This window comes from Egretta garzetta, unplaced genomic scaffold (assembly GCF_000687185.1).
Source record: "Egretta garzetta isolate BGI_Z169 unplaced genomic scaffold, ASM68718v1 scaffold15, whole genome shotgun sequence".
NCBI lineage: Eukaryota > Metazoa > Chordata > Aves > Pelecaniformes > Ardeidae > Egretta > Egretta garzetta.
In genome coordinates this window covers 2,143,937-2,171,823 of record NW_009259798.1, presented here as the reverse complement: position 1 = coordinate 2,171,823, position 27,887 = coordinate 2,143,937, and the positions used below count along the sequence as shown (strand labels likewise).

General features: G+C 38.0%; 1 protein-coding gene across 1 annotated transcript in view; it reads left to right on the top strand.

The window, feature by feature from the left end:
• NOL10 (nucleolar protein 10) overlaps positions 1-27,072 on the top strand; it is a 58,683-nt gene extending 31,611 nt beyond the window's left edge. Inside the window, exons 14-23 of the mRNA XM_009639790.2 lie at positions 7,519-7,645; positions 9,299-9,378; positions 9,565-9,663; positions 10,318-10,404; positions 12,171-12,344; positions 12,737-12,984; positions 18,260-18,362; positions 22,373-24,169; positions 25,361-26,060; positions 26,704-27,072. Of these exons, the coding sequence (XP_009638085.2) occupies positions 7,519-7,645; positions 9,299-9,378; positions 9,565-9,663; positions 10,318-10,404; positions 12,171-12,344; positions 12,737-12,984; positions 18,260-18,362; positions 22,373-22,492 (1,038 nt within the window). The 3' untranslated portion in view covers positions 22,493-24,169; positions 25,361-26,060; positions 26,704-27,072. The remainder of the gene's footprint in view (positions 1-7,518; positions 7,646-9,298; positions 9,379-9,564; positions 9,664-10,317; positions 10,405-12,170; positions 12,345-12,736; positions 12,985-18,259; positions 18,363-22,372; positions 24,170-25,360; positions 26,061-26,703) is intronic.
• Positions 27,073-27,887: the final 815 nt, after the last annotated feature.

The window sequence follows — 27,887 nt, the reverse complement described above, 5'->3', positions numbered from 1 at the left end:
TAGTGACGAGCATTTATCTTTTATGTATGTCAGAACATGATAGGGATATTGGTGAAAGCATCAGACTCCTTACTCTTAATGCCAGTGCTGGTGAGTTGCAGATGACTTGTGAAAAGTGTCCCTTTGTCTTCCTATCTTGTGAGGAAGAGAACTGTTCTGCTAATCTTACTTACAGTTTTAAGGAGTAACTTTCTTTGCTGAAAAATTATTTGCTGTTCCTATCTTGGAGGGCATTTTTTTCCCAGCATTATGAGCAACAGAACTGTTGCCTCCTTTGAAGGAAGGTGGCTTCACCAAGAAGACACAGTGAGAGCAGACCTGTGACTGGTTAACTGACTGTAATACCTGTCAGATCAGAGAACATGAGATTTTAAAAAAAAAAACAAAACCAAAAAAACCCCCAACCACTATAAAGCCAAACTTGCTTAGGATTAGAAAAAGAAGTACTTACTATCTGATAACTACCAGGGCAGAAAGATTTAGTATCTCATTCCTAGAAGATGTGTGCAAGTTCCTGCAGCGTTTTTTGTTTAACACTGGGAAGATCTTGAAAGCAACATTTCCTTTAACATGCTCTCTAAGGAGTAAAACCTCCAAATTGTTGATTTGGCAGCTTCAATAGCATAGTGAAAGGTAGGAAAACCAACCTCTCAGATTAATGAATCTGCCAAAAATGTCTGGATGTGCTGGAGTTAGGATGAAAGAAAGAGCCAATTCGTTGTATAGTTCAGTGAAATTTATGAGCGTGTGGGCTTAAAACCAAACACAGTGCTGCTGTCAGTAGTAGTATGCCGAAAAGAAAAAATGTGCTATTCGGTCTCTCTTGGTCATAGCTGTACTCTGATGAGCTACTCGATGGCTGTAAAAGCATCAAATTCACACCATATAATGTAGGGTGAATGAAAGCATGAAATTATGAAAAATGAAAATATGTAGGAGATTTGTTTGGAGTTTATTCCCCAAATCCACTTAATTTACAGAATTAAAGAATTTATTCAGTACATTAAATGGGTTTACTCATGAGATTAACAGGGCACAGTTGGAGTCAGTTGTAGAACATTCGTAGGGAGAAAGCAGATTAGAAAAGAATGGCAGAATAAAATTCAGCATCACAAACTGTTCTGAGCACGTTGATTGCTAAGGGGACACTGTATATGGAAACATAGTAGATAGAAACATAACAAGGTACTGTGATCCCAAGGCTCCTTCCCACAACGACCTGATCTCCTGGGCTCCCTGAAGTTCTTGGTCTGGGTATGACTGAAGCCCAAAAGCATAGAAACAAGAATGGAGAGCCACAGCTCTTCATGCCTACAAGCTAGAAATAATCCGTCTGATTTTTGAGAGTTACCGGTTGCAACTGATGTAACCTTGACTGTTAACAAGGTATCCTTTTTTCTGTTGCCTTTTCAATGCATATAGATGGAAACTTTTCAAAGTTATTACATATTGAGATCTGTCTAATTCTTAAAATTAGAGAACAAAACATTGAAAACAGCACTCTTAAAATGAATAGTAATTAATTACTCATGTAATTGCATTAATTAAACTTGGCTATGCAATTAGGGAGCTAATTATGTTTAAAACGCAATTGCACGTTTCAATCACTGCCCACACCCTGGGGATCACCCTTTTTTTTTTTTTTTTTTCCCCTCCCTCATTAAGACCTTCTGTAATCTCCTTTCTGTTAAATGGCATGATTGAAGCTAGGACATAGATGTGCATTTGCTTTCTCCAGCAAATGCGTCCTGTTAAAAGTCGAAAATGCTTTTTGTTGTGCCATTTTATTAAAAAAAAAAAAACCACCAAAATTAAGATATTTTTTTTTCTTATTGTCTCCTCCAAAAAATTATTTTTGTCTCCTACAGGTAAATATGTATGTGAAGTCATTGAGTCATACATATAAAATATATTTAATTTAAAGAAATTATCATGTAGGAAAGAATCTCTCTATATTGAAGTACTTTAAGTTTGGGTTGTGTTTTGTTTGCTTAGTTTTTTTTTAAACATGTACAGAGGAATAGATCCTTGGATCATGGAATCCAGTCCCATCTTATCACAGGCAATCAGATTGTATAATCTTTCCCATGAATAAGTCACATTTCATCTGAAAATTAGTTGTTTGTTTCTTCCTCGTTGTCTCCACTAAAAGGCTGTTCAAGGCGCACGTTCCTCTGATGCTTAGCTAACTTTTCTAGTTTACAGTATCACTGTGATAACTTTGTATGTATTCTTGTGCAAGCGTTTCTGTTTCAAAAAATCATCCTAGCAGCCTTTCACTGTACTTGCTACAGTTTGCGTTCACAAATGTGCTATACTATTGCCTGGGGTTGTACAAGATGTACACTGAGGCATTATTCCTATCCCATACTAATACAATGGCCTTATTTGACTATTTTTTGGTCTCGTGATCAGATAGTATAATTTTTACCTATTCTGTTCCTTACAGCTGATAGTGATTGGCTAGACATTTCATCCCATTTCCAGTATTTGTTTTCAAGGTAGCTTTTTTCCCTGAGAGATTTTTCACCCTTCTTTTATGAGAGCTTGTCATCAGCAGATTTTATTGGCGTTTTCCTACTGTATGTGGCAGTCATTAATGAAAATATTTAATAGGACAGTGCTTGAGCTTCTGTGCAGTAATTCCCCTTTCAGCATAAACTTTCTTGTTAGCCAGTTCCTATCTTGCCTTACAGTTATTAAAATTCTCATCCTGACTAGTAATCTTATACAATACACTGTACCCAGAGCTCTGTTGAAATCCTTAGAGACACTATTTTTGTTGTAGTTGACATTGTTCAGATAGGATGGCAGTGGCTGATTTAACTGTATTTATACATTTTTGCTACCTGGTAAAGGTCTTACAGTCTGACTGAAATTCATAGAAGATACCACAACAATCAACTTGAAGATTTTTTTGAAAGAAAGTTTTACTTTTAAAATACATTATGAAAGAACAGAGTTATGATATATTTTTATACTTAAGTCTTATTAACTATTATTTTGCTATGGCATGACACAGCATTACAGTTAATTTTTGTGAAACTGAAGTTTTTGTGAAACTTCATGTTGCTGTCTTGTGCAGCTGTGGCAGCTAATACTTGTGCTTTCCAAAGCCTCTCAAAATGTTTCATTGAATGATGTCCATGTACATTAAGTTAGTCTTCTAGGCAGATTTTGGGCAATTTAAACTTTGCAAATTCTAGTTAATTATTTTCAAATCTGATTTATGCTGTCTGTGAACATCTTACATGCTTTTGATTGCTAAAATACATCAATGAAGGTTAGGAGGAGTTTCAGCTGCTTGAATCTTAATATATTTTGACATCTTATTTACAGCTGAATGGTTTGTCACTGCCTTGTAGGAAATCTTCCGGGGATTTACTGTTTTAACATAATGAAAAATGGATTTTGGAACCCATTTTAACTCCCTGAGAAGAGAAGAGCAACTGTTCAGTTCACTTGTGTAGAATTGGTCCCTGAAACCTTCAAACAGATGCTTAACAATACTCATCTGTATGTGCATGCAAAGTCATTTAATTTAAATCTCATGACATCTGACTCCGGAAACTTCTACACATCCTGGGATTCTTTTAAGTTCTTGAGCATGTTTAGTACTAGTTAGGATTAGATCCAGTCTTTCTGTGGCTCTGAGGGCTCTGCGGAGCTGGATGTCAAATTGTTGAGTAGCGTTTAAAAGTGTACAAGTGCTGTCTGGTGTTCCAGATTGAAGATAAGGAACATCTGTTGTGGGTTGGGAATAATACCTACTCTGTCCTAGGGTTCATTAATTTCAGGGGAATTACAGACCGATGACAGGGTGATATTTTCTACAGAAGTGCTCAGGAATTAGGCATGGTCCTAAGTACGGAGCATTGCAGAGCTGTACCGTGTAAGATTTCTGGTGCTACAAGGCTATTAAGTTAAACATCCTGCAAAACAAAATACAAAGAACTGTGGGTTTTGACATTATTTTACAATATTTAAAAAATATTTTTCTGTCAACATTTTTCTCTTCCTTTCCTTGAACAGTTTGGCCTTGCACTTGTATCTGCTCGGTTGCGTGCTAGATTACTCATCATATTTTGTGTTTTCTGTTTCTAAAGTTTAAAAAAAAAAAAAAGACATTCTAATGTGTACTAACAAAAATTTGGCATTAGATGGCACGGTGCTAATAATAAAGTTCCCATCTTTACTTCTTGTGGCTTGGTGTTAGACACGAAAGGCAATGGCAAGATCTCTGCATTACCTTGTATTGCAGTGGGAAGCCCCCTGTGGGAAGTCTGCTCACCCGCAGGGAGGAGAGCACCGTGCTCCTCGTCCCCTGCCCAGCGTGACCCAGCTGCCATTGTCTTGCAACATGGTGGTGGGACATGATGGGGGATAACTGCATTTTGGGTACCGCATGGGTGCTATTTCCAGTCAGTTAAAGAGGAGAGTGGTGGAAGGGAAGGAGAGCAGGGCGCAGCCCACCCAGCCTTTGGGTGAGATCTGTCAGTTTGGTCACATGCGATTACCTACCTCAATAACATTTTCTTATTCTTGCTGTGAATTCCAATGCATTTTTCTGCCTTCGATATGGTAGAATTGTACATTCCCAATCTAAATTGACAAGTATATTAATTAGCCTGCCCAACCTCCACAGCTTCGTGGCTGTTTTGCTAGTTTTGGCAAGGACTTGTGCACCAGCTGAGGTGGTGCCAGTGCTGGGTGGCGGGAGCTCCGAGGGGTCCCGAGGGCTCTCACCTATGCTGCTGCGTGCCCGCTGTGTGGAGACCCGTGCCCTGGGGGGGACGGACAGGTTCCACCCATCCGTCTCAGCCTTGGTGGCCCGGTGCAGACCAGCCCTCTGAACTGTGGCATTTGTACCTGAGCACCAGAGTGGCAGAGCCTGCCATTTTGGAGTGCTCTTGGCACCATCCTGGGATGTCTGTTGTTTGGCAGTGGATGACAGAGGAGCATTAAACTCTGCAGTTAAAATGCAGCAGCAATTAAATTCTGTGAAGAATTACTATGTCAAGAGAAGGACGTTTCTTGTTTATGTTTTTGTCATTGTGACTGGTATGGTTTGCCTTCTCTATTTTAAAATTTCTTCCTAAGCTTTAGAAAATGTTCTGGTTTAATATACAAAGCAAAGCTCTTAAGGTGTCCTAGAATAGGTAGGCAAGCAGTTTCAGTAGGGTGGGATAGAGGGAAACAAGGCAATAAAACTTACACAAACATCTCTGTAGGGTTTTCCTTTTTGACAGTTTACATGTGAAATTTCAATAACAGTTGGACTTCCTATTTTTTCCTGGTATTCTGCCATTACTTTTTTCCGTTAATTATCTCATTTTAGTCACCTTGTTTTCTATGATCTGATCATCCAACTCGCTCCACGGATTATAATGAATAATTGCGTCTTTTGGCTTTGTGTTTCATGGCAGAGATTACATGCAGTGAAAGGACTCAATATCAGGTTTTGAGTACAGGCATACTTGGAACAGTGAATGGAGCTACAGCTGAAGAGCAGATACTGTTTCCCCTTATTTATGAGGCTTCTGCTTCAGTTATTCATTCAAAGCTTTACACCAGTCAAGATCCCATCGGGGGATTAGCCTAACTGGTTGGAGTGGTCTGAGTTCTAATGAGTAACATGCACTTTGTAAGGCTTGAGAAGATAGTGGTGTAGACATGGACGTGATGAAAAAGGTTTAGTGAAGTGATAGAGATCTTTACATGATGAGTCAGCAAGGTGGAATGAAGGGGAACTTCTTATTTAAAGGAACGGACACGACTCAAGGATTCGCTAATCTCATTGCTAATAATCTTCAGCAGAGAAACTTGTACTTAAATTTTATTACAAGAGAAGTTTTGTTTAGTTAGTAAGCAACTTCTTTTTTATAAGAAGGACAAATGGTTTTGCCCAAACCAAAAATATGGGTAAACTTCAGAGAAGATTCTTCCACCCCAGTCATGTTTTGATGATCTAGTAATGAAGCACTGATAACTGATTTCTTGAATGGCATGAAAACCAGTGCTACATTTAATATATCTAGGCTGCTTTCTTATTAATATAAAAGTTTGGTGCTTAGATTTGAAAAAGTGGTTTTGGAGGAAATAACTGAAAAATTAAAAACCTAGATGGAGACAAACACATGTACAATGTTGACAAGAAATCAATTCGAATGTTACATAGTGTTTAAGCTGAATATCGCGGGAGCAGATACGGGGGTTTGGTTAATTCATTAAGTAGGCAACGTCTTTCCTGTTAGGGACTTAGGTCTTCCCTTGGAAGCTCATACTAATTGGAATAAGATGTGCGGCACTGTAAAAAAAGTGCAGTTTTTCATTTGGCATGTTAAGGTTCTCAGCTAGGGCTGAAATCTTATGAAGATAAATCATACTTGGTACAGAGACAATAGTGGTCTAGAATACAATGTTAATGCCTGGAGTGTTACAGTCTAGAATATTGGAATATTATGGTCTAGAATACAGTTTTACAATTTTTTGTGTATACTTGTCTTCAGAAGAAGAATTTTCAATGAGTAGTAACACATTTCCTTTAAGTGAACAGCATTATCTCATACTGTTACCACACAATCATGTTAAAACAAACTATATTTTATATATATAAAATCACTTCTACTTCTTTCCATAATCAAATAGGATGTTGAAATGTTGGTTTTGAATCACAACCATTCCTATGGTTAGGTTGACTGTGGAGTTTTTGACATGAATTTTTAGCAAACAAATCAGAAGCCTTATTAAAGGTCCCACTCTAGGAATTAACTGGCCACTTTATGTTATAAAATGTCAGCTGATTTGCTCTAGAGAGAAAAATGTAGTGTTGGATTTTTCCATTCAGCTAACTCACCTACTAAAATAAAAATACTGGAACAGTTGGGCATGGCTGCATGCATCAGGGTAGAGAGGAATTTCAATCAGAACAGCGGGAGGGAAAAATTAAGGAAGCTAATTGTTAACTTGGGAAATTGGAGGAAGCTTATATGGAAAAGTACATTGATAGTGCAACATAATATTGTTCAAATAAATCCTTTGCCTCATGGTGGAACTATGCAAGTTTTTTAAAGTTTCCCATTATCTGTTCATACAGTCTGGGTTTTAATTAAAATGAGTAGGGCAGAATAGGATTTAACATGATTGCGTAGTGAACCTCATGAATTCAAGATCCGACAGTTGCTATCTAGTGCCATTAGTTCATAATTTTATTTATAATGTTGGTTCTGAGCTTTTAATAAGTTAATCAATCAGACTGGGACCACTTGAAACCTCTAGATTGTTGGTCTCAAATAAATGACCTAAAGTAAAATAACGCTTACATAATCTATAGTACTCCTTATTGGTAATGCAAGCAATAGGTTTCATTGTGTTCTCTAACTGCTCTTGCTCTTAAGTTAAGGTCTGTTTGATTTCAGAGGGATTCATGTGTTACTCCATTACAGCACAGTAGCTAAGAGCCTAACTGTAGTGTTTTTCTTTAAAAACATGCGTTACAACTTTCTATATTATCCACAGGTTTTAGGACCTGCCCCAAAATGGTGTTCCTTCTTGGACAACTTGACTGAAGAACTGGAAGAGAATCCAGAGAGCACAGTTTATGATGATTACAAATTTGTTACCAGAAAAGACCTTGAAAATTTAGGTAAAACAATTGAATCTCCTCTTTAGCCAACTTTTTTGTTCAGTATTTGATCGTTTACACATGTAAGTTTTGTAGTTCGGATGTGACATACAAGGACTATTAGAAATTCACTGGCAGTAGTTTCATCCAGCCCTCTTAGTTATTAATATACCAGACTGATGGCTTTATGTTCTTTGGTTCCCAACCAGTGCAACAGTAGATATTTGTTTTTCTCAGATTTTTATCCCAAGAAGACGACTGATATTTGCTGATTTAATGTGTCTAAGAATCTGTCATGTCTGCTTTCAGACACTTAAGTGGAAGGCATAGGAAGAGAGGTTGGTGTCATTTTCAAAATAGTTTTGAGGTGCTCAAACAGTATGTTGGAACTCACAGCAAAAGTGGAAAAAAATTCACCTGCCAAAGGCTACCCTAACAGAATGTAGTAATTTCCAGAAAATACAAATCATTCTAGGGCTAATAGAAACACAGTTTCAAGGAACTGGCATGTTTCTTCTGAGGTAGTTAGTCCTTTTTCTGCCCGTTGTGTTTTGTTTGCAATGTTTTGCTCCGGTTTTATTTAATTTACCCCTGTATATGGGAGTTCAGTTTGGCCTGGCAGGAGGCCGTACAAGGAGGAGGTCATCCAAAGCCCCTGCATCTTCAGCATTCGTCTTCTAGAGCAGATAGTCTGAATGTAGCCTGCAGACCCCTATCCCAATCATAAGGGAGTAAGGCAGTGTAGTATTATCTACACAGAAACTTGACTAGGAATACTTACTCTACTTTGAATTCACTATAACTTAGTCCAATTCCCCCGTAAATGCAAGCTTTCAAATGAAGAACCAGCTTAGGGGATGTTTTGTACTTCATATGGCAGGGTTTCTTTATGTTACTAGCCATGAGCTGGAGTACTCTCATTTTGGAATATGCAGGAAGATTGTTTCCTGGAAACAGTTAAAATAATTTTGAGAGTTGACTTTGTTTTCTGAGATGCACAGTGGTTTCTCACTTTTTGCCATTTAGTCTTAGAAGTTGTTTGTTAATTCTTAATTACTAAAGATTTGGGGGTCTGTAGAGGATATTTTGGTATAAAAAGCTTTTCCTTTTCTCAGTCTTGGAATTTTGTGAAGATACGTGGAAGGAAAATCAGAGAACTCTTTAAGTATTTTCATTCGTACTTAGGTTAGGGCCTAGGGTGACAGTTTTATGACCTGATGTGGTACTGTATTTTTTTTCAACATGTTGATTCTTCAAAGATAGTGACCCAAGGCAAAATTCTTTAATTAAAAACATCTCTATACCACATTAAAAAAAGTGATTGTCAAACATCTATGGACTTTCAAAAAAATCCTCTTGAATTTTTCTTTGCAAAATTTTATGGACCATAGTGCATGTGGGCATTTTTAAAAAGTACTCAGTAAAATGTATTATGACAAGAAAAATGGATTTTGTTGCTCTAAAGAAGCTCAAATTTCTTGCTGGCCAAACTGATTTTTTTTTTTTTTCTTGCGGTTTTACTTAGTCTTGATGTAGTGGATGTGACTGTTAAAATTGATGTGTTGGGTTGGCAGTGTTTGTTTGTCTTGAATTGGATAAGTGAAGTGGCTAGCTTGGAACAGGAGTTCTTTATATATGAAAGCTCTTTGAAATCTCCTGTAACTTTTTTCCCAGGCCTTGCTCATCTCATTGGATCATCATTGCTGAGAGCGTATATGCATGGATTTTTCATGGACATAAGACTCTATCATAAGGTACCTAAGGCCGATCCTTGTGAATTTTTACTCTTAATAAAATATGTGTGTTGGGTTTTTGTTGGGTTTTTTGTGGGGGTTTTGGAGGGTATTTTTTATTTGTTTGGTTTGGGTTTTTTCTCCAAATAAAAGACTGTGTCCTGTATTAATGTTTTTTTCTTTTTACTTCCTTCTGCCTGTTCAAAGGCAAAAATGATGGCCAACCCCTTTGCCTATGAAGAATACAGAAGGGAGAAAATAAGGCAGAAGATAGAAGAAACACGTGCACAGAGAGTTCAACTAAAGGTAAATCCTGTGGACAGTTAGTATGCTTCTGGGAAAACTGTTCATAAAGAGTAATGCATTCATCAGTGTATCTCAGAGATGTAATGACAGGATTTCATTCTGTTTATCATCAGAGATGCAAAGTAATTTATAGAACTTTTTGAATGGAACTGTAAAATATCCATGTATGCAATTCACACAGATGAGAAAGACTGATACCAAACTGTAAAAGAGCAGCTCTCATCACATTTGCCACTTGAGCAGATAATCCACTGGTGAAATTTGCAGTTTCTACTTCTGTCATTAAACTAAATGACTTAAACCAATAAAACATAATACTCTGGAAAGAGATATATAAAAATAGCATTGTGTTTATAAGTAGTAGCTTTCTAGATTGAATTTGCTCAACATAGAAGGAGAAATAATTGCTTTTAAAGTACTAAAGGTGATTCATTACAAGAAAAAAAAAGATACAGAAGTTCTGCTTACATTTTCTCCAAGCACTGTTGCTTTACTAGGACCTAGAAATACTTGGAACCAGTCAAGGAGATTTTCAACAAGAGTTATAAGAATGAATAAGAATTACCTCTTTATCACACTTAACGAACATAAAGCATGTAGGTTTTTGCATGTGTAAAAGAGTAATTTACTGATGAATTGCTTTCCTCTCTTTAGAAACTTCCAAAAGTCAATAAAGAGCTTGCACTCAAACTGATTGAAGAAGAAGAAGAGCAACAAGTTATTAGAAAAAGGAAACAAAAGGTGAGCTTTTGTTTTGGAGAATTCTCTAACTGGGACCACAGAGATAGTAATGCTTACAGTATTGATTTTTTTGTTGTTGGGGTTTTGTGGGTTGTTTCATTATCTGGCCAAACAGATTCAAAATTCCATTGTTTCTGCTTCTCATAAATAACTGATTTTAGCAGGTGGCTTTAAGGTGGACTTCACTGTAGCTGCAGCACCAAAAAGGCCATGTAGTAACTTAAAGCTTAAAATGATGACATACTCCCTTTGAAGATGATATAGGCTTTGTAGGTCTCCAGAAGCTAGCTAAATGCAGGGTCATAGCAAAGTTGTCCTAAAAAGACCTGTTGTTTGCATTTGTTGGTATTTTGGTGGTGACCATAACAAAATAGATGTTGTCTGTAAAACTGAGGACACAATTGCCTTTCTTTGTGAACACAGTTAACTACATTTTATAAAATAGCCAAAATGGTTTGCTCTTATGCAACAGGAATTCTTCCTGATATTGGAAATAATCCAATTTTTATCATAAGTGAAGTCTAAAGGAAAAAATGAGTTAATGTGTAGTATCGGGGGGGGGGCTTTCTATAGGTAGCACTTCATAGGTGCTTACTCTCACAAGAATATAGCATTCATGAAAGACAGGTGTTAGCTTCACGTGGCATCTAGTGAAATCCTGTGTGTTACAGTTAGTAGGAAGCATGAACTACTGAAAAAGTAGGCGTTGGCAAAACCTTAAATGCAACGGTCTAAGTCAGTGTTACAATGGAAATATGAGTTCAACAAATGGGGGCTGATTTGTTTAGGAGTACATATAGATTGTGTTATTAAGTGGACTAAAAAGAGTATACATAAAAATGGATGTCCTGATTATTTTCCTGAAATGGCATTAGTGTCTTATGAAGAGCAATTTATTTTAGGCTTTGGGATTTGATTTTTGCCTGTGTAACTGCAGGTCACACGTTTGCAACAGTTTGCGTGTTTGACATTTACACTTCTTGTTCCCTGTATCATTCCCTCCTCCCCCCCTTCCCACTTCTTAGGTAACAATAAAAATTGAATGCTGGGGTGGGATGAATGTGCTGGTTTAAGTTTGGCAATGTTGAAATATCAGCTTTGTATAATAAAAAGCTAGGTATTCAATGATTTTTAAATTAAGACAACAGGTATTCACATAAGCTGAAATTATAGCTTGAACTGTTCCTAATTCAACAGTAGCATAATTTACACTGAATTCACTTTCCTTTGTCGTGAATGAAACTGCCTTTTACGTTCCATTTGCAAAGGCAGTGAAGAAAAAGTGTTACAAGATGTATAGAAACACTTATGTATTTACAGTAAAACAGTAGTAGCATTGCATAAAGACATGTTTACCCTGATAATTTGTTGTACATGTTGTAGAATCATCCCCGTCAGGCAGGGTATTTGCCTTGGAGGTACTGCTGATTAGTCAGTAGATAGCAACACGTCTCCAGACAAGCTGGCTAAATGTATGAGAAACGTTCATTCAAAAATATTAGTAATTGTGTATTTAAGGTGTCTATAAAGTGCATAAAAAACCCTGTCTTGCTTACAGGTAGCTTAGAATGATATTTATTTGATCTTTGTGAAAGTAACAAAATATAATAAGCATAAATCTTGATTATTTTTTTTTATGATATGAAAGGATAAAGCAACCGGCATTTCCCATGCTGGTTTTGAGTTTTGTTTAATTAAAAAGGTGTTACTTTACCAATGTCTGCTTCAGAATTTTATAACTCACTCACGCTTTGCTTCTTTTCCAGAATCTGCCTAGCCTTCTCAAAGATGATCGTTTTAAGGTCATGTTTGAGAATCCAGATTTCCAGGTGGATGAGCAGAGTGAAGAATTTAGGCTACTTAACCCACTTGTTTCTAAAATAAGTGAGAAAAGAAAGAGGAAACTAAAGATCTTAGAGGAACTGGAAGCACGAGAACAGGTAAAGCATTTTCCATTTGAATTAGGAAAAATCCATAGGTTTTTTTTCTCTGTTTCAAGCATTCAGATTTTTCACCCTAGAAAGAAGGAAAGATGGAGGCAATGCAAGAATGTCTTATCAGCTACAGTAATTAAGTGTAATTTGTAATCTTATCCTAGTTTTTAGATGTGAACAATATTGTGTCTACATGAATATAGGTTTTAAAAGCATAAGATATGTGGGTGGAAACATTTTTATAACATCTTCTGTTCATTTGCTGTTATGGCTTTTGTTCAAATTTTAGTTCTCTTCAACTGTATCTGTGTAAAAGCTGTCACGTCCTCTAATTGCAGGAATGGTTTGAAAAGCAAATTAGTTGATGATTTCTTATTTTGTACTATTTTTGTCTGCAGGAAGAGGAGGAAGAACCAGAAGGAAAAGCAAGTGATGCAGAAAGTTCTGAGAGTTCAGATGATGAAAAAGGCTGGGTTGAAGAGGTCAGGAAACAGCGCAAGCTTCTGCGCCAAGAGGAAAAAGTAAAGCGGCAGGAAAGGTTCAAGGAGGATCAGCAAACATTACTGAAACCTCAGTTTTTTGAGATTAAAGAAGGAGAGGAATTCAGAAGCTTCAAAGACTCTGCCAAAAAACAAAAATTAATGAAGTAAGATTAATGTTCCTATTTTAATAGCTGGGGGTGGACAATTCTCAAGTATTTCTGTACACTGCAGGCCAGTGGCATTTTGGCTTGGAAGCACTTACTAGTAAAGCCAGATTTGGCTATTCAGGGATATAACTTAAAGTGACATAGTTGTTGAAAGCTTTGTTTTGTAGTTAAACAAATATAATATTTAAAGCATGGCAGAGACACAATGCAAATGAGATGAGTAAGAAATTAATATTCTGAGCTGGAGTTGGGGATCCATTACTCGGTGTTGGTGAACTGCTGCTCTCACAAATAACAACGCTGATGTCTGTGAGACTGGTTATGTTTCTCAACCAGTGCCAGTGTGAGGTTGATTGTCTGGATGTTCTTCATCTGACCCTCTAAAAGGATGTAGAATGTTGCATGACTGGTCACTATTTTGAGGGTAGGATCAAGGTGGTAAAAGAAAAATTGTTTTGTCTGGGTATTTTTATTGCATCCAGAAACACTCAAAAAACTGCTTATATGTTCAGGTCTCACTATTTCTGTTTTTCTTTTTGCAATACAAAAAAAAGCAATTTTTAATTTTTTTTTTTTTTAATTTGGATTTCCTTAAATTGATGATCAATTGAAGTAATTGGGTACTGTATAAAGACCACATCAGATTTGGCTTTGAGGTGCTTAATGCCTGCAAAGCTCACTGTTGGTTTTTTTTTTTTTCAGAGGTGAGTTGAGCCCTGCAGAAGATGAGATTTAATAGCCTTTTATTATTTGGAGCGCAGACACTAGTATTAAAATCTTGAAAGTCAATAGCTTCAAAGTTCTTACAGCACACTGGATGCAGAGCAGAATTTTGACTAATGTTGGAAACAAGTTGCTGGGCTAGATGGATCTCGTAATTGCCATTATGTTTTTACTTAGAATGAAATGATACAGTCAAAGAAAAGGAAGTGAATAATATATATAATGGGGCTGTTTCTTTATGTCACTAATGACTGACTCTACAGCCTAGTTGCTTCATGACGGAAATTTTCTGGAGAGATGTAAAGAAACATTTGATTAAAAATTCAGCCGGTCCCTTAAATGTCAAGTTTTTAACTGGAATTATCACGTAAAATGGTTTTAAAGTGTTACTGAGACAGTGTTTATACAGTAGTCTAGAAGTCTATGATTTCCATGTTGTACCTGTAATACCTTTTAAATAGAAGTAGCGGTTTTTATAAATTGGGATTTATAGCAGTTCTGCAGAACCGATTCCCATGTTTTCCTTAGCTGTTTTTTATCAGCAAGTATTTTCATACAGGGATTTTTTTTGTTCTTTATATCAATATACCCGCTCATTTTGGACTCCAGCTTTCTTAGATTTCTCCATCAACTTTCTTCTGATTATTTTTCTTTCTTTCTCCCAGAAGATGAAGCAACTTTTTACATTTGTCAGTTTCTCTTCTTTGTCAGGAGAAAATCCACACTGGACACTGACAGAGTATTGTAGGTTAAGGCTATTTTTTACATTGTACTTGGATTTGTAGTCATGTTAGCAAGTAACTTGAAAGGAGCCCAAGACAGTGGCCAAATGTCACTGTATTCTCATTGCCATTGAAATACTTCCCTAAAAGGCAGCATGACTGCAGCCTACTCACATACTGTTCTTTTACACAAATTCAGCTGCTGACCTCTAAAGGAAATTCTCAAGGACACTCAATCTGAAGTATTAACATTTCGTTTTGTTCAAAATATGGAAGGCTTAAATGTGAACAAGGATACTGAAAGTTAAGTAAATAAGCCAAGACAGGTGTAAGGAAGAGAAACATTTAGAAAAACATCAGTACAGCGTGACACAGGACGAAGTAAATTCTTTCATCTGGTGTACAGAGGGAGAAAAATCATTGCTTCAGCTTGGGAAAAAAGAAAGCAAACACCACAGACCTGTCCAGTGGATGGAGGAGTGTCAGCAATGACATAAACCATGGAAAGACTGTTCTAAAAGACTGCTTTTAGGGAAAAGAAAAGCTGTCTTAAGATTTGCTGCTAATTCTCTGCAGAATATTTTGCAAGGTGTGATGCATAATTAGGGTGGCTTAGGATAGATACCCTCTGTTGTTGTAGGTGCACAGATGGGATGTAATGTAAAATGTTTTTTTAAAAAAAAAAAAAGAGAAAAAACTAAGGATAGAATAGGATGACCAAAAAAATGGATATGACAGCACTACATCCTTCATGTTTTTCTGAGTTACTGTCATTAAATTGTCTTTCCATGAATTTTTTATTTTTATTTTTCTCTAAGCAATAAGCTCCATACGCACTGATCCCATTTGTGCTCATCCAAGCATTGTTCTTCGTATGGAGTTCGATATACCTCAAATTGTTAGAAGAAATTTAAAAACTAACAGCTGGTATCTGCTTCTTATAGCTGATACAATTCTGTAATCATAATGGCTTAGTCTGTGTTGTGAAGCTAACTTGTTTGGTTAATAAGCATTCTTACATATTAGAATTTTATGAAGAAAATATCTAAATCTGTTCTCTGCTGGCCTTATTCAGTGATAAGTAGTCAGCATAAAAATAATTAATTCAAGTAATGTACTGAAAATTGGAAAGACTGTAGTGGCATGTACAATCTGGTGAGGCTGGCATGCTTGTCTTTGATTTGATTTATCCAAGTTATGGAATGATGGTCTGTGACCAATATAATTAAGTACCTTAATACCTTCACTATGCACTTAATGGCTAGGTGTTCTTTTTTTCTCTAATCGTATAATGTTCTACCTGAGGAAACAGTTTATGACTTATATAAAACTGGGTGTTTCTTTTGACATGTTCCTGACTCAGCACGGCTCCAAGCCCAGCTTCTAAAGCTGTGGTGCGTACTATAAATTTCTTCATAGACCAACAGTCTACACATTTCTTTGTGCAGGAAAGCTGCAAAGTTTACTCATGGTTGTAAAAAATCGCTTTGTCTCAAATCCATCTACATTTCATTTTCCCCTTTTTCACACTTACAGTTACACGTGAAAACCTGCAAAACTTTGCTTTTTTTACTTACTGCATAAGTTCCTTACATGGTAACTTAAAAGGAATCCATAAAAGGAAAGGGGTTTTGTCAGTGTGCTAAGAGCTGTCTTGATTTTCTTGATGTCCCTTTTAAAGCTTTGTTATTGAAGTTAGAGCATGTCAAAATTAAAAACTACTGTAGTCATACTTTTTATAAAGTATGACAGTCAAAGTATATGTCTTCAGGGGTGGCCAAGAAAGCCAACAAAAGCATAATTGACATTCCTAGGTATTGCTAAAGTAAAACAGCAGGAAAAGTCCTGAAAAAACGTTCTCTTTATAATGAAGAAAAAAGAAGTGCCTGGGCCATTTTTTTGTTTGTTTTTTACAGTAGGGCAGGGCAAGTTGCTTTTAATAACACCGTTAGTGTATCCCTTGAATCAAGTTGTTGAGGGTGATTTAAAAAAAAAAACAAACCAAACAACCCAGCTGTTGTGTTTGTGTATCAGTGTGTGCAATTCACTGTCATTTGAGGTCTGCACCTTTTCAGATGAATCTAGCCATACCTGCAGTTATTCAGTAAAATTGCAACCCCACAGCGTGTTGCTAGTATCTCCTCACTTTAATTTTTCTCCTGACAGAAGCAGTATCTAGGCAGTCATGCTAAATAATTGCTGGGTAGTAGCCATATTTCTCCAGTTCACTTTCAAAGGAGAGAAAAATGGGACTTCACTTGAATGTAGAAATCCCACCACAATGTCGGTGACTGATCTTCTGCCATAGTTAGCTCTAAGGCTTAGCTTGTCTTCCCGATTCGCACAGATGGAACAAGTTTTTACATGTACTCAATGAAAAATATACTGCAGAAAAAAATACAATCAAAGTACCTAGTCATGAGAAATAAAGTAATTCTTGACAGTAATTTTTCATTGTTAATCTGAAAAGTCTTTGTTACATAAAATGGCTCATTAACCAAAATTCAGCGAACTTCAGAGACTTCATGCGTAGGCCACAATCCATGAGCCCTTCATCCATAGAAATGCCATTGACTTTGGTGACTGCTAATCGCCTGTATTTTCATGGTGACTTATTTTCCACTTTAACACTTGTGCAAAAAATGTCTCTTAGACCTCTTCAGAGAGATCTATCAGGACACTAGCAGCAATATCTCAAATTGCAGAAACTAATTTCATTTATAGTTAGGTGAATGTTTTCTAAGTGCACTGCAGAGCGAGTTTGTCCGATCGTAGAAGCCATGTCGTGTTCTCAGGTGGCACTACTCACATTCTAGAAGAAGGACGAGCTGTGTTAGGACTCAGGGGTGCCCGTAGGGCGGCTGGCTGAAGCCAGCACCGTCCCTGCCTGCCTGCTTCACCCTGTGCTGGAGGCTATGTGGGAACAAGGTGTATTTCCACTCCTCAGCTGCTCCAGTTTACAGCCCAACTTACTGAAGTCGGCAAGGGTGATATTAAATCTCAGATCACAACCTGGAGCAACTGGGGCACTTCCATGCATGTCTCTTGGTTTGGGGCGGGGGAGCTGAAAGCAGTGTGGGTCGGCCACAACAGCTTCCTCCTCCGCAGAAATGCTAGAGTTTGGTGTCCAAGAGAGAGGCTCTATACCAGCTTGTGTACAGACACTAATGGACGAGCACCATGCTCTCGAAGGCGTGTGCTCATGTGGAGCTCCTCTCCGGTTATTTATCACGTTCACTTGTTTGCATTGTTCTTTTATTTAGAAAACTATTTGCGTTAGACTGTTAGGGGCGCAGCGTCCAAACAGTCATTTGTATTTGGACTAAGTAGTTTGTCTCTATCAGTGAAGTGATTTCATTCAGTGATGAATTCATTCTGACGTATAGTCAAGATTATTGCCTTCCCTCAAAAGTGTTTCCAATTCAGAAACTATAAGATTTCAAGAAAACTGGATATATCTAGCCTTAATTTTTTTTATTTGTGTATGTATCTATTACTGCAGCTGAATATTCCTGACTTTTTCTAACATTTCATAGAAAACTATAGCAATAGAAGGGTGTGGTTTCTTTCTCAACTAGAGTCCTGTTGCTTTTTAGCAGAAAAAACAGTGAACTTTATGTAAACTTTAAAAATGTTTCTACTGAAAGCAATATCTGGAGGGAATGATTTGAACTTGTGTTTCTTCTCTGTTTACTGAATGTTTATTTTTCAGAGTTATGGCATTTCAAGGTTTCAGAGAAATTGAGATTAGTTTTGACTGCATTATCAGCCTTTATTATAGTAAAAAGATGGCAAGAACAGGGACTAATGTTAATTATTCTCTGCAGGAAAACTCTTGGAGATCGTTTAAAGCTTGAAGAAAAACTTGGCACGCTCGATGTGTCTGATACCACAGTAGGCAGCAAACAGGCAACATTCAAATTAAAGAAGGTGAGCTATATATATAATTTTTTAAGATAATACACAAGTAACTTTAGTTTTTGCATGAAAGAACAGGAACTTTAAAACCGTCAAACAAATGTCCCTCTTCATTTCTTTATAAGCTGCCAACTCTTCTGCTTCTTGCCAAGAGAATGAAAGCCTCCGGTAGTACTCTGTGTGTTTATACCCTTATAATTCAGGCAGCACTCATAAAATCTTGTGTTCCGGTGGAAAATGCTGGCTTCCATCTTTTAATAGTTTATTTGCAGACACAGAATGAGAAGCTTGTGACCTTACCTGACTTTCTGTGCCAGGACTGATCAAATCTTGGTCTGCAGGTCCAGATGCGATCAGGATGCTGTAGGTGACAGGCTTTCTCTTGGTTGATAATGTTCCTAGGACTCGACATGAAAAAAACCAGAGCTCCTAACCACTTTTGTCATTGAACTTGTGTAACACAGATCACAAGAATGAGCTCTGGTCCTGTTCTACTTGCCAAATAATATTTGAAGTGTGTAGTGAACTGCTGCCTATCTACCTTTCCCGAAGGGTCTTTATTTCCCATCCTAAGGAATTTTGTAGATTGCAGACAGGTGATTACTTTATACCATGGGCAGAGTTAAAAGCATGTGTGCATCTGCTACTGCTGTAGAACACTTAAGAGATTTTTTGCTAGAAAATTGCTTTAGAACTGAGGAAAGGACACATAAAAGCTGAAGACCTGTATTAACTGATACTTGAGCTGACAAAATGTACTTCAGTTAAAACTGGTTTTCTTCAAGTAAGCCACTTTGCTGTAATACATTTCTCCTTACCAGTGGTCAAATATTATTCTCACTGGTAAAACTGCTGTCACAAGAATGGCTAAGTAGTTACTTGATTGTCACATTGGGTATGCCTGAAAAATTTTTTAAAAAAACAAATGTATTGGTCTATTTCTACCTTTCTTGTTTTGCCTGATTATTGTCTGTTTGCAGATGTCCTTTTTCATCTGTTTTTAATTCCTGTATTGCTGGAATTTAAAATATGTTGATTGTGGAATAAGTCACAGATTCCTCTGCAGTGCTGCATAGGATAACCGTTCTGGGGGTTTTACCAGCTGCTGTAACTGATACGGTAGTGTCTTGCAGCTAATTAAATGGGCTTTGCAGGACTTCGAAAGCACAGTCTTTTTTATAGTAGCTTTCACTTAGCGCAAAGCACAAGGTTTCTTGCAGCTGGTGGTGAACAATGAACTATCCCCTTTTGCTAACAGTCTTGTGAAGATTTGAGGGTAAGGTGGAAGAAGACAGATAGGGCAGTGGTTCAGAATGCCATTTTTACATCAGCTATGCTATAGCTTTGAGTTTTTTTAAATTATGTTCCTGCTAACGTAGGATTTTTTCTATTAACTGGTATTGCTTTATTGAAATAGGTACATTGTGCGCATTTGCATTAAAAAGATTTTTAAAAGTCTAATTAAAAGAAAAGTAATACATCTGCAGCGGAGATCTTTTCTCCTATCAACAGAATAGCAAAGTAAGACTTAAAAGTCTTCTTTTAAATAAACAGACCCTGTGTATATATTCTGATGTCCCAGGGAATGGAGCAGGGAGAGCCAGGAAGAAGTCACGCTATGTGGTGTGCTGTGTCTTGACACTCCTTTTCAGAGGATGAAGAGATGAAGTTGGAAAGCCAAAAAAGGGATTTTAGTGTTACTCTGATCATCAACTTCTGCTTTCTGACGCCCTTGCCTTAAAGTGCAGATGTATTTAGGAATAGGTAGAAAGATTTCTTGTAACACACCATACTTGGCCCAGTACAGACTGGGGGCTGACCTGCTGGAAAGCAGCTCTGCCAAGAGGGATCTGGAAGTCCTGGTGGTCGACAAGCTCACTATGAGCCAGCAGTGTGCCCTTGTTGCCAAGAAGGCCAATGGCATCCTGGGGTACATTAAGAGGATTGTGGCCAGGAGGTCGAGGGAGGTTATCCTCCCCCTCTACTCTGCCCTCGTGAGACTGCATCTGGAGTACTGCATCCAGTTCTGGGCTCCCCAGTTCAAGAAGGATGAGGAACTCCTAGGGAGAGTCCAGAGGAAGGCAACAAAGATGATGAGGGGACTGGAGCATCTCCCCTGCGAGGAAAGGCTGAGGAAGCTGGGCTTGTTCAGCCTGAAGAAGAGAAGACTGAGAGGGGATCTCATAAATACAAATACCTTAAGGGTGGATGTCACGAGGACGGAGCCAGACTCTTCTCAGTGGTGCCCATTGACAGGACAAGGGGCAATGGGCACAAACTGAAGCATAAGAGGTTTCAGCTGAATATGAGGAAGAACTTCTTTACCTTGAGGGTGACAGAGCACTTGGACCAGGCTGCCCAGGGGGGTTGTGGAGTCTCCTTCTTTGGAGATATTCAGAACCCACCTGGACGATGTCCTGTGCAACCTGCTCTAGGTGACCCTGCTTTAGCAGGGGGGTTGGACTGGATGATATCCCAAGGTCCCTTCCAACCCCTGCCATTCTGTCATTTACTGGGGGAGAGAATTGTGCTTCCATGGGATTGGTATCGCTCAACCTTAGAAGTTAGTGGAATGGAGACTGAAATTGGCTGCTAGAGTTGTGGTGTGTTAGCAGCCTCCCAAATGCCCAGCAACCACTGACAGATCCAGCAATGAACTTGTTTGTCACTGATATTTCACAGTTTAGTTTTCAGGGGATTTTAATTATGGTTCCTACAGTGTGGCATCCTGTTCTTCAATTTCAGCATGCTTTATCGTAGCAAATAGATATAACAAAATAGCAGGGTTTCTAAAATACCTAAGAACTTACACTACTAGGAAGGTTTAGAGGACTTTTTTTAAAAAAAAGAAGACCAACAAAGCTTCAAATGCAAATCAAGACCATTCAATTTCAGTATACTAGTGGTAGCAGTCAACATTATATTAAGTAAGATTTCTCAAAACTGTTTCAGACAAAGACAGGAGACAGAGAGAAACTCCTTACACTTTCACATAGTGGGTTTCTTGTTTCCCCGCTTGCAGTGGAAACGGGAGTCAATAAATTTCAACAATGTCTGAAGACTGCTAGCTTTTATTACCATGATACTGCTATGGGCTTATTGCTGCATTTGGTAAATTGGTTCATATCTCACCTCAGCCAAAATGCTGTCTATGCATGCAGATCTCTAGCTCAAGTTTAAATGGTACTTTAATGGGAGATTCAGGAAGAGATGGTTGATGTATGAATGCTGCTGATTACAGGATTAGATGCAATGGGGATATGGCTGCATGCACAGTCATTCTGTCGCACTGTTAATGCACTTATCCTGTGTTGCTGTTGAAATCGCTGGAGTATTTTATAGCATGGGCTGTTGCCTGAGCTTGGGTTGTTCAAGTCTTCTAGTTCCAGCTTATGCATAGTTTGAAGACAAGCCTTAAATGAAACCTTTTCAGCATGTTTTTGATGAAGAGGGGGAAACAATAGAGCATGTGCCACAGGAGCAGAGATTTTAAATTATCTTCAGTGGAAAGTCTTTCTAGAATTGCATACAGCATATCAAACACCTTAAAGAACCTCTAAGACCACTTCTTAAAAAACCTGTATGTTTCAGCAAATTTAACTAATTGTTCTGTCTTTTTAAAATGCATTTGTACAAATACTAAATGTGGTAATACTAGTTAACCATAGTAGATACTAAATAGCCTCAAATTGTGCTCTACCTTCTTAAGGGCATTAAGACATAATTCTGCAGTGTAATTTCAGCTGAAAACCAATGTCTAAAAATAGACTGAAATACATTATTTTATTCACTGTTTTTCAATGTCTTTGGCGTAAATGTTTGCTCTGAATTACTTGGAATGACAATGCCTGGGGATACCCGGAATCAACAGGTATGGTATAAAGCAAGATAGAATGAGACTATTTACAGTAAAATTTCCAGATTTCCCTGTTGGATTTCTTACTTGATATATAGGTACTTGAACAATGAGATTATATGTAAGTTTACAAGAACCTGAGTCTATTTTTGTTTTAATATTCCAGTCAGAGCAGCAAAAGAAGCAACACGAAGCTGAGAAACAACATCGTCAAGAGAGAAAAGCTCTTAGGCGTCCTGCTAGTCATCTCACGAGCAGACGTGGAAGAGGACGACTGTTTCATTGATTTATGTTATTTTTTAAAGAAACTTCTTTTATCCCTTTTTTCATTTGAAAAAAGGACTTTTTCAAATTGGGACACCGTACCAATGTATGTTCATTGATGAACACAAAAACCAGAACTTGCTAAATCCGTGTTAATTATTGAGAAGTTTATGAAAGTAGAAATACTGACCGAAGGACACTTCAAGTGTGGTGTGTTATAAACTCCAGCGAGAACATATTTGTGCAGAAATCACCAGCAAGCGGTTATTGTGTAACCCTGGATGTTGTCTATATAAGAATTTTTGCATACAATGAGGCTGCCTGTCTTTTATTTAACGTAAGAACTGTGGGTTTTTTGCTTTCTGACATCTTGTATTTGTGACTGCTTAGAAGATCAAGGGTAAGGTATTTTGTCTAGAAACTTACCTTTACAAGGGCACAACAAATTTTTCTTCTATGATTCTTGAAGGATTACACACAACTTTTTTTTTTCAAAGGTTTGACTTCGGCTTTGTATTCTTGGGTTGCTTTGGTAGCCAGGAGGAGGTACAGATGGTCATCGGTGGGGCATTGAGAATGCCTGATTTAGGTGCCTCTAAGTCACTCTGCAAGGAAACCTCTTGCCACACCAATGTACAAAGGGGAATCTTGGAAGGATATTCTTACTAAGTTAAATATTGTGAATATTGCCTTTTCTCAGAATCCTTAGGACCAGGTTTAATATGTTTTGGTAAACTAGCCATGGTTCAACACAGATCAAGTGGTATGCATTCACATAACAAGCACCTTGAGGCCACACCAGTACCCTACTATTCTTTAAAAAGTTAGTTTAGTTAAATAACTTAAGGAACTAGAACCTACATTAAGGAAATTATTGATTCTTCTCTATATAGTCGTCTTGGTTCCCAACAGAATGCTTGTTGCTAACCAGGATACATCATCTCCTCTTGATTTTTATCTTGCAAACCCACCATTTATGTAAGTAGTTCATTACTTAAGCAAAGAAATTAATTTTTACCTTTGATCCTGAAGGAGTTCGGTTTATTGCCTTTTAAAAGGCTTTATAAATTGTCTTTTTGCTAAATCCAAGAAACTGTGAACTTTGGATCCAACAATAGTCAGGGAATCTCCCCATCACTGTAAATCTGTTTAAGAGACATGGAGGTTCTTAAGTGTTTTGCTTTATAAACCAGAGAGGTTATTAATCTGGACAGATCTCCTGGACAGTATTTACCATAGGATTGTTGCAGTTATTTCAGTAAAAACCTTGGTTTCTCATAGCCTGATGCTTTTTTTTTTTTTTTTTTAAAGATGGTAGAATAATCAGCCACATGGTTAAATTTATCTTCTTCTCCCTGATTTAATTTTATCTACTTTAATTCCGTGTTTCTGTTTTTAATTATACTGTTTCCTTTAATTTAAAAATGCTTTTTGCACCTGGTATTTTCATCTTTAAAACATAATTGAAGCCATCACCTCTCTGTCCTTGCATTCAACTAAAGGGTGAGTCCCTCAATACCTATTTTTTATCTCTGGCTGTCAAATTTCTGCATTGTCCATGAGCTTCTCATCCTTTCCGTTTAACGTAGAACTGTCCAGTGTTCCAATGTCCGCCTCACCCATGCTGTGTATCAAGAAGTGCCATTATTACTTCTCTTTCTCCACTGAGAAAATGTCATGCAGTTGTGGTTGCTCCAGGGTATGTCCCTCTTCTTGGAGTCTTGTCTTTTGGGAACGTTCAAGCCTTTGAAATTCATGTGCAATGACAAGTTAAAATTTGTACTAGTGCAACATCTTTCCCCTGGAGCATTGTGTTATCTCTTAGAAATTATCTGCCTGCAATTCGGGTGTGTTCGCTTCATATAGATGGCTGTACTGAACATGGAAAGATTAATGGTGGAAACGTGCCACCATTCTGGTTGATACAGGGAGAACTGGGGATTAGGTGGTCAGAACTGGCACTGTAAGAACAGGAATTCGGAGGAGTTTGCTCCTTTCATGGTAGGCCTAAATCCCATTATGCTTGATCAAGAGCTAGAGGTGCATTTATGGTTTAAGGCATCCTTATTTCAGCAATGATTTTGCTGGCTGTCAAGAGCAGTAAAAAAAAAATCTGGTTCATATGTGGGATAGTAGTGAACTGGGTTCAAAATGCTTCATTTTCAGCTTTAAAAAAAAAAGTGTATCCTGGTTTGAGATTCTCCTGACTGACACTGGTTTAGGTCAGTGTATGTTTTATTTTTCATGCACTTATGGAGTACCTCATTATGATAATACTGATCATGTATTTAGGTTGGACCTGTATGATTAAAGGAATATACTTTGTATTGTTAGAGAGAAAGCACATGCAATCTGTCCTTAGCATACTGTTTATTTTACGTAAAAGATATTTGGGTTGCACTTTAAACAGTATTTAAATATATACTAGGCATAACCAGTCAGGTGCCTGGAAAGATAGGACAGTGATTGTGATTTAAATAATATAGGAAGCAAATGTGGAAACTAGAAGATGGGTTTGATGTGCTTTTGGTAGCTTATGTTGTTTGGAAGATACTCAACAACAGTCCCTACTGTTTGGGGTTTCGAAAGTACTGCAGGCTTTGCCTGTGAATGCACTGTATTTATACATGCAATGTATATAAACTCCTATGTAATCTTGCTAGAATAAGGCTAATTAGAGATAGAAGTGTGACTAGTAGATGCTAGCCATTACAGAGAAGAGTCCTAGAAAACTGGAGGTCACAGACAGCATTTGTGAATGAGAATATTAGAGCTGGCTCAAGAATCTGAATATTCGTGAACGGCGTACATACCTTGGCCGGCTGTGATGTGCCCCTTCGAGGAGGATGACTGGCCTGTGTTGTAAACAGCTCTGCTTGCCTTTGCCCAGGGACGCCTACCTTGTGGACGGCTCTTCATTCAACCACTCCTTCCTTTGTGCGCTGGATTGCTGAGGGCTTGCTTGAGATCATGGGCAGTTGTCTAAGGTGAAGAAGAGGCAAAGCTCTGTGCAGTCTCCATCTTCGCTATAACTGAATTTGTGCTCTACCGGAAACCAGCAGCTGATGCAGATTTTGAAGGACCAGAGAGAATTAACCAGAAACAGGTCTGCAGTGCCAAAGGTGTTTTCCTGCTGTGGCTGTATTCCTGAAGGAAGCACACATCATTCTAATACAGGCAGATGGATACCAAGCATGTCTCTAAAACAGAAAGATAGTATATAATTTTAAAATTCATAAATTAATTGAACTAATACTTAATCTCACGCTACTTTCTCCGATGAATGAGCAGCTGGTTAGATTCTTGAGATTGATAAAGCAGGTCGGTGTCCTTGAACAGCTGTCTGGGGGAAGATTTGAGAGTTTTGGTAGAAGCTGACATATTAATGCAACACCATTGCAACCGATTAACCATATAAAGCAACCCAAGCAGGCGTTTCTTAGGTATCAGCCCGATTACATTAACCTTTTTTCAGTCACCAGTAGTTCACTTTCCATACTGCAGGAACCTGTGTTGATCCTGTGTTGCCATTCCTAGAAGCTGAGCAGCTGCTTGGGATCCTTTTTGACATTTAAGGTTTGTACTCTAACGTGAGAGTGATCAGATGCTGTAGCCTCCTGGAAACCCTGACTGTTTCATATGTATGAGAATTTAGTGGTGAGACTCAGTTTAAAAACTGCCTATAAATGTACAAATAGAGGTTAAATGTGAGTGAAATGCTAGCGAGAGAAAGAAAAGACCTGGATCTGATGGGTCACCTATGCTTCAGTACTTCCTTACTCCACAAGTAATGCAGTTTACTTCAGCTAGGCTATTAGTCATTGAACAAACACTGAACCAAAACTATTTGTGTCATGTTCTTTCCAAAATGCTATTGCCAAGCCAAGAAGCATGCTGTGTTCCTGTGGCTGGTATAATTGTCTGAAACGGAGAGCGTCCATCGGTTTAGACAAAACAATGAAAGAATTTACTGTACCACACTGCTGGTTTTTAATATCTGAACAAAAGAGTGAAATATGATTTAAAATATTCCCCTGCATAAATAGCATGTGTGTGTAAAATGTATATACACATTTTCATACTCATGGGGTTCATTTATTTATGGAGCTTGAAGTGGGTATGATTTGAGATTACCAGCTTCAGGGAGAGTTGTGAGGGAGTGTGTAACAGTTTTCACATTACTCTGTCTTGCTTTGCAGCAGCCTTTTATCTTTGTGTTCTCCACGTTTCCAGATGGGGAAAATGAGTACTAGACTGGAATTCTAGAAAGGATGGACCAACTTTCAGATGCAGAAGGACAGTGAAGCAGTACCACAGCTTGCCTGGGGAGGTTGTGCCATGTCCACCGAAAGACGTGCCATGTCCACCGAAAGACGTGCCATGTCCACCGAAAGACGTGCCATGTCCAATTAAACATCTGCAGGCACCCCAGAAGTCCAGCAGAGCCTGCCTTGAGGAGGAGGCATGGATTAATGAACTTGAGAGGACCTCTCCAGCCCGCCGATATGCTGTGGCTGGTTGTGGGGCGTAAGGAAGAGGCACGCAGTGTTAATTGACTGGAGTCACTTTCCCCCCTTTGTCCCATCCTTCAACCGAATCACTCACTGGTTTTATTTTTTTTAATCTCTTTCATAAAGATTAAATACTTTTTTTGGCTTGTTTCCATAGCTAATATATTTTGTCTGATCTTGGGAAGTATGGGGTTTTTAAGCTGAATGAAAGCACATAAATCTATTAATAAGCTGTAGCTCTTGATCGTTATCTCTGTGTTTCAAAGCCCATTTTACTCAACAACTGGCTCTTTGTGAGGAGCATGAAGAAGTCCTATTATATCACCAAAGCGAACTATTTATAGTACAGCCTGCAGAAAATAATCAGATTTAGCAGAGCTTGTTGTTTGCACAACTGGAGGAAAAAGAATTCCCGCATTTTAAAGCCTCTGTAGATGAATAACTGTAAGCCTTGCAATGTGGTTCCTAAGTCATTCTGTCTGTAAAACTGGGTATTGCTAATTTCCACACCCGTTCCCCCACCTATATTTTAGGCATTCTCTCTCTGCCCCATTCCTCTCTCTGATGACCCCGCTTGTGTTAACTGCATTTTAGTATCACTTCCTTCCTCCTTTTTTTTTTTTAATTTGGCCCAGATCCTCGATCCACATGGGGCCTAGTGACAAATTTCTATGGATAATGTCACATGCTATCCTGCATCTGTACTGGAAGTGGCATTTCCGTACGGAACGCTTGTGAGCATCCTGTGGCACAGACTGCTTTGCACACTCACACATCAGCAGAGGTAAAGCGAGCTGATTTCTGTACAAGCGAGTGAGTACTGCGATGACTGTAAATCATCCATACTAGTATAAACTGAGGAATTTATCTGTTGCTGACCGTGTTTTTCAGGATCTCCTCTTCTGT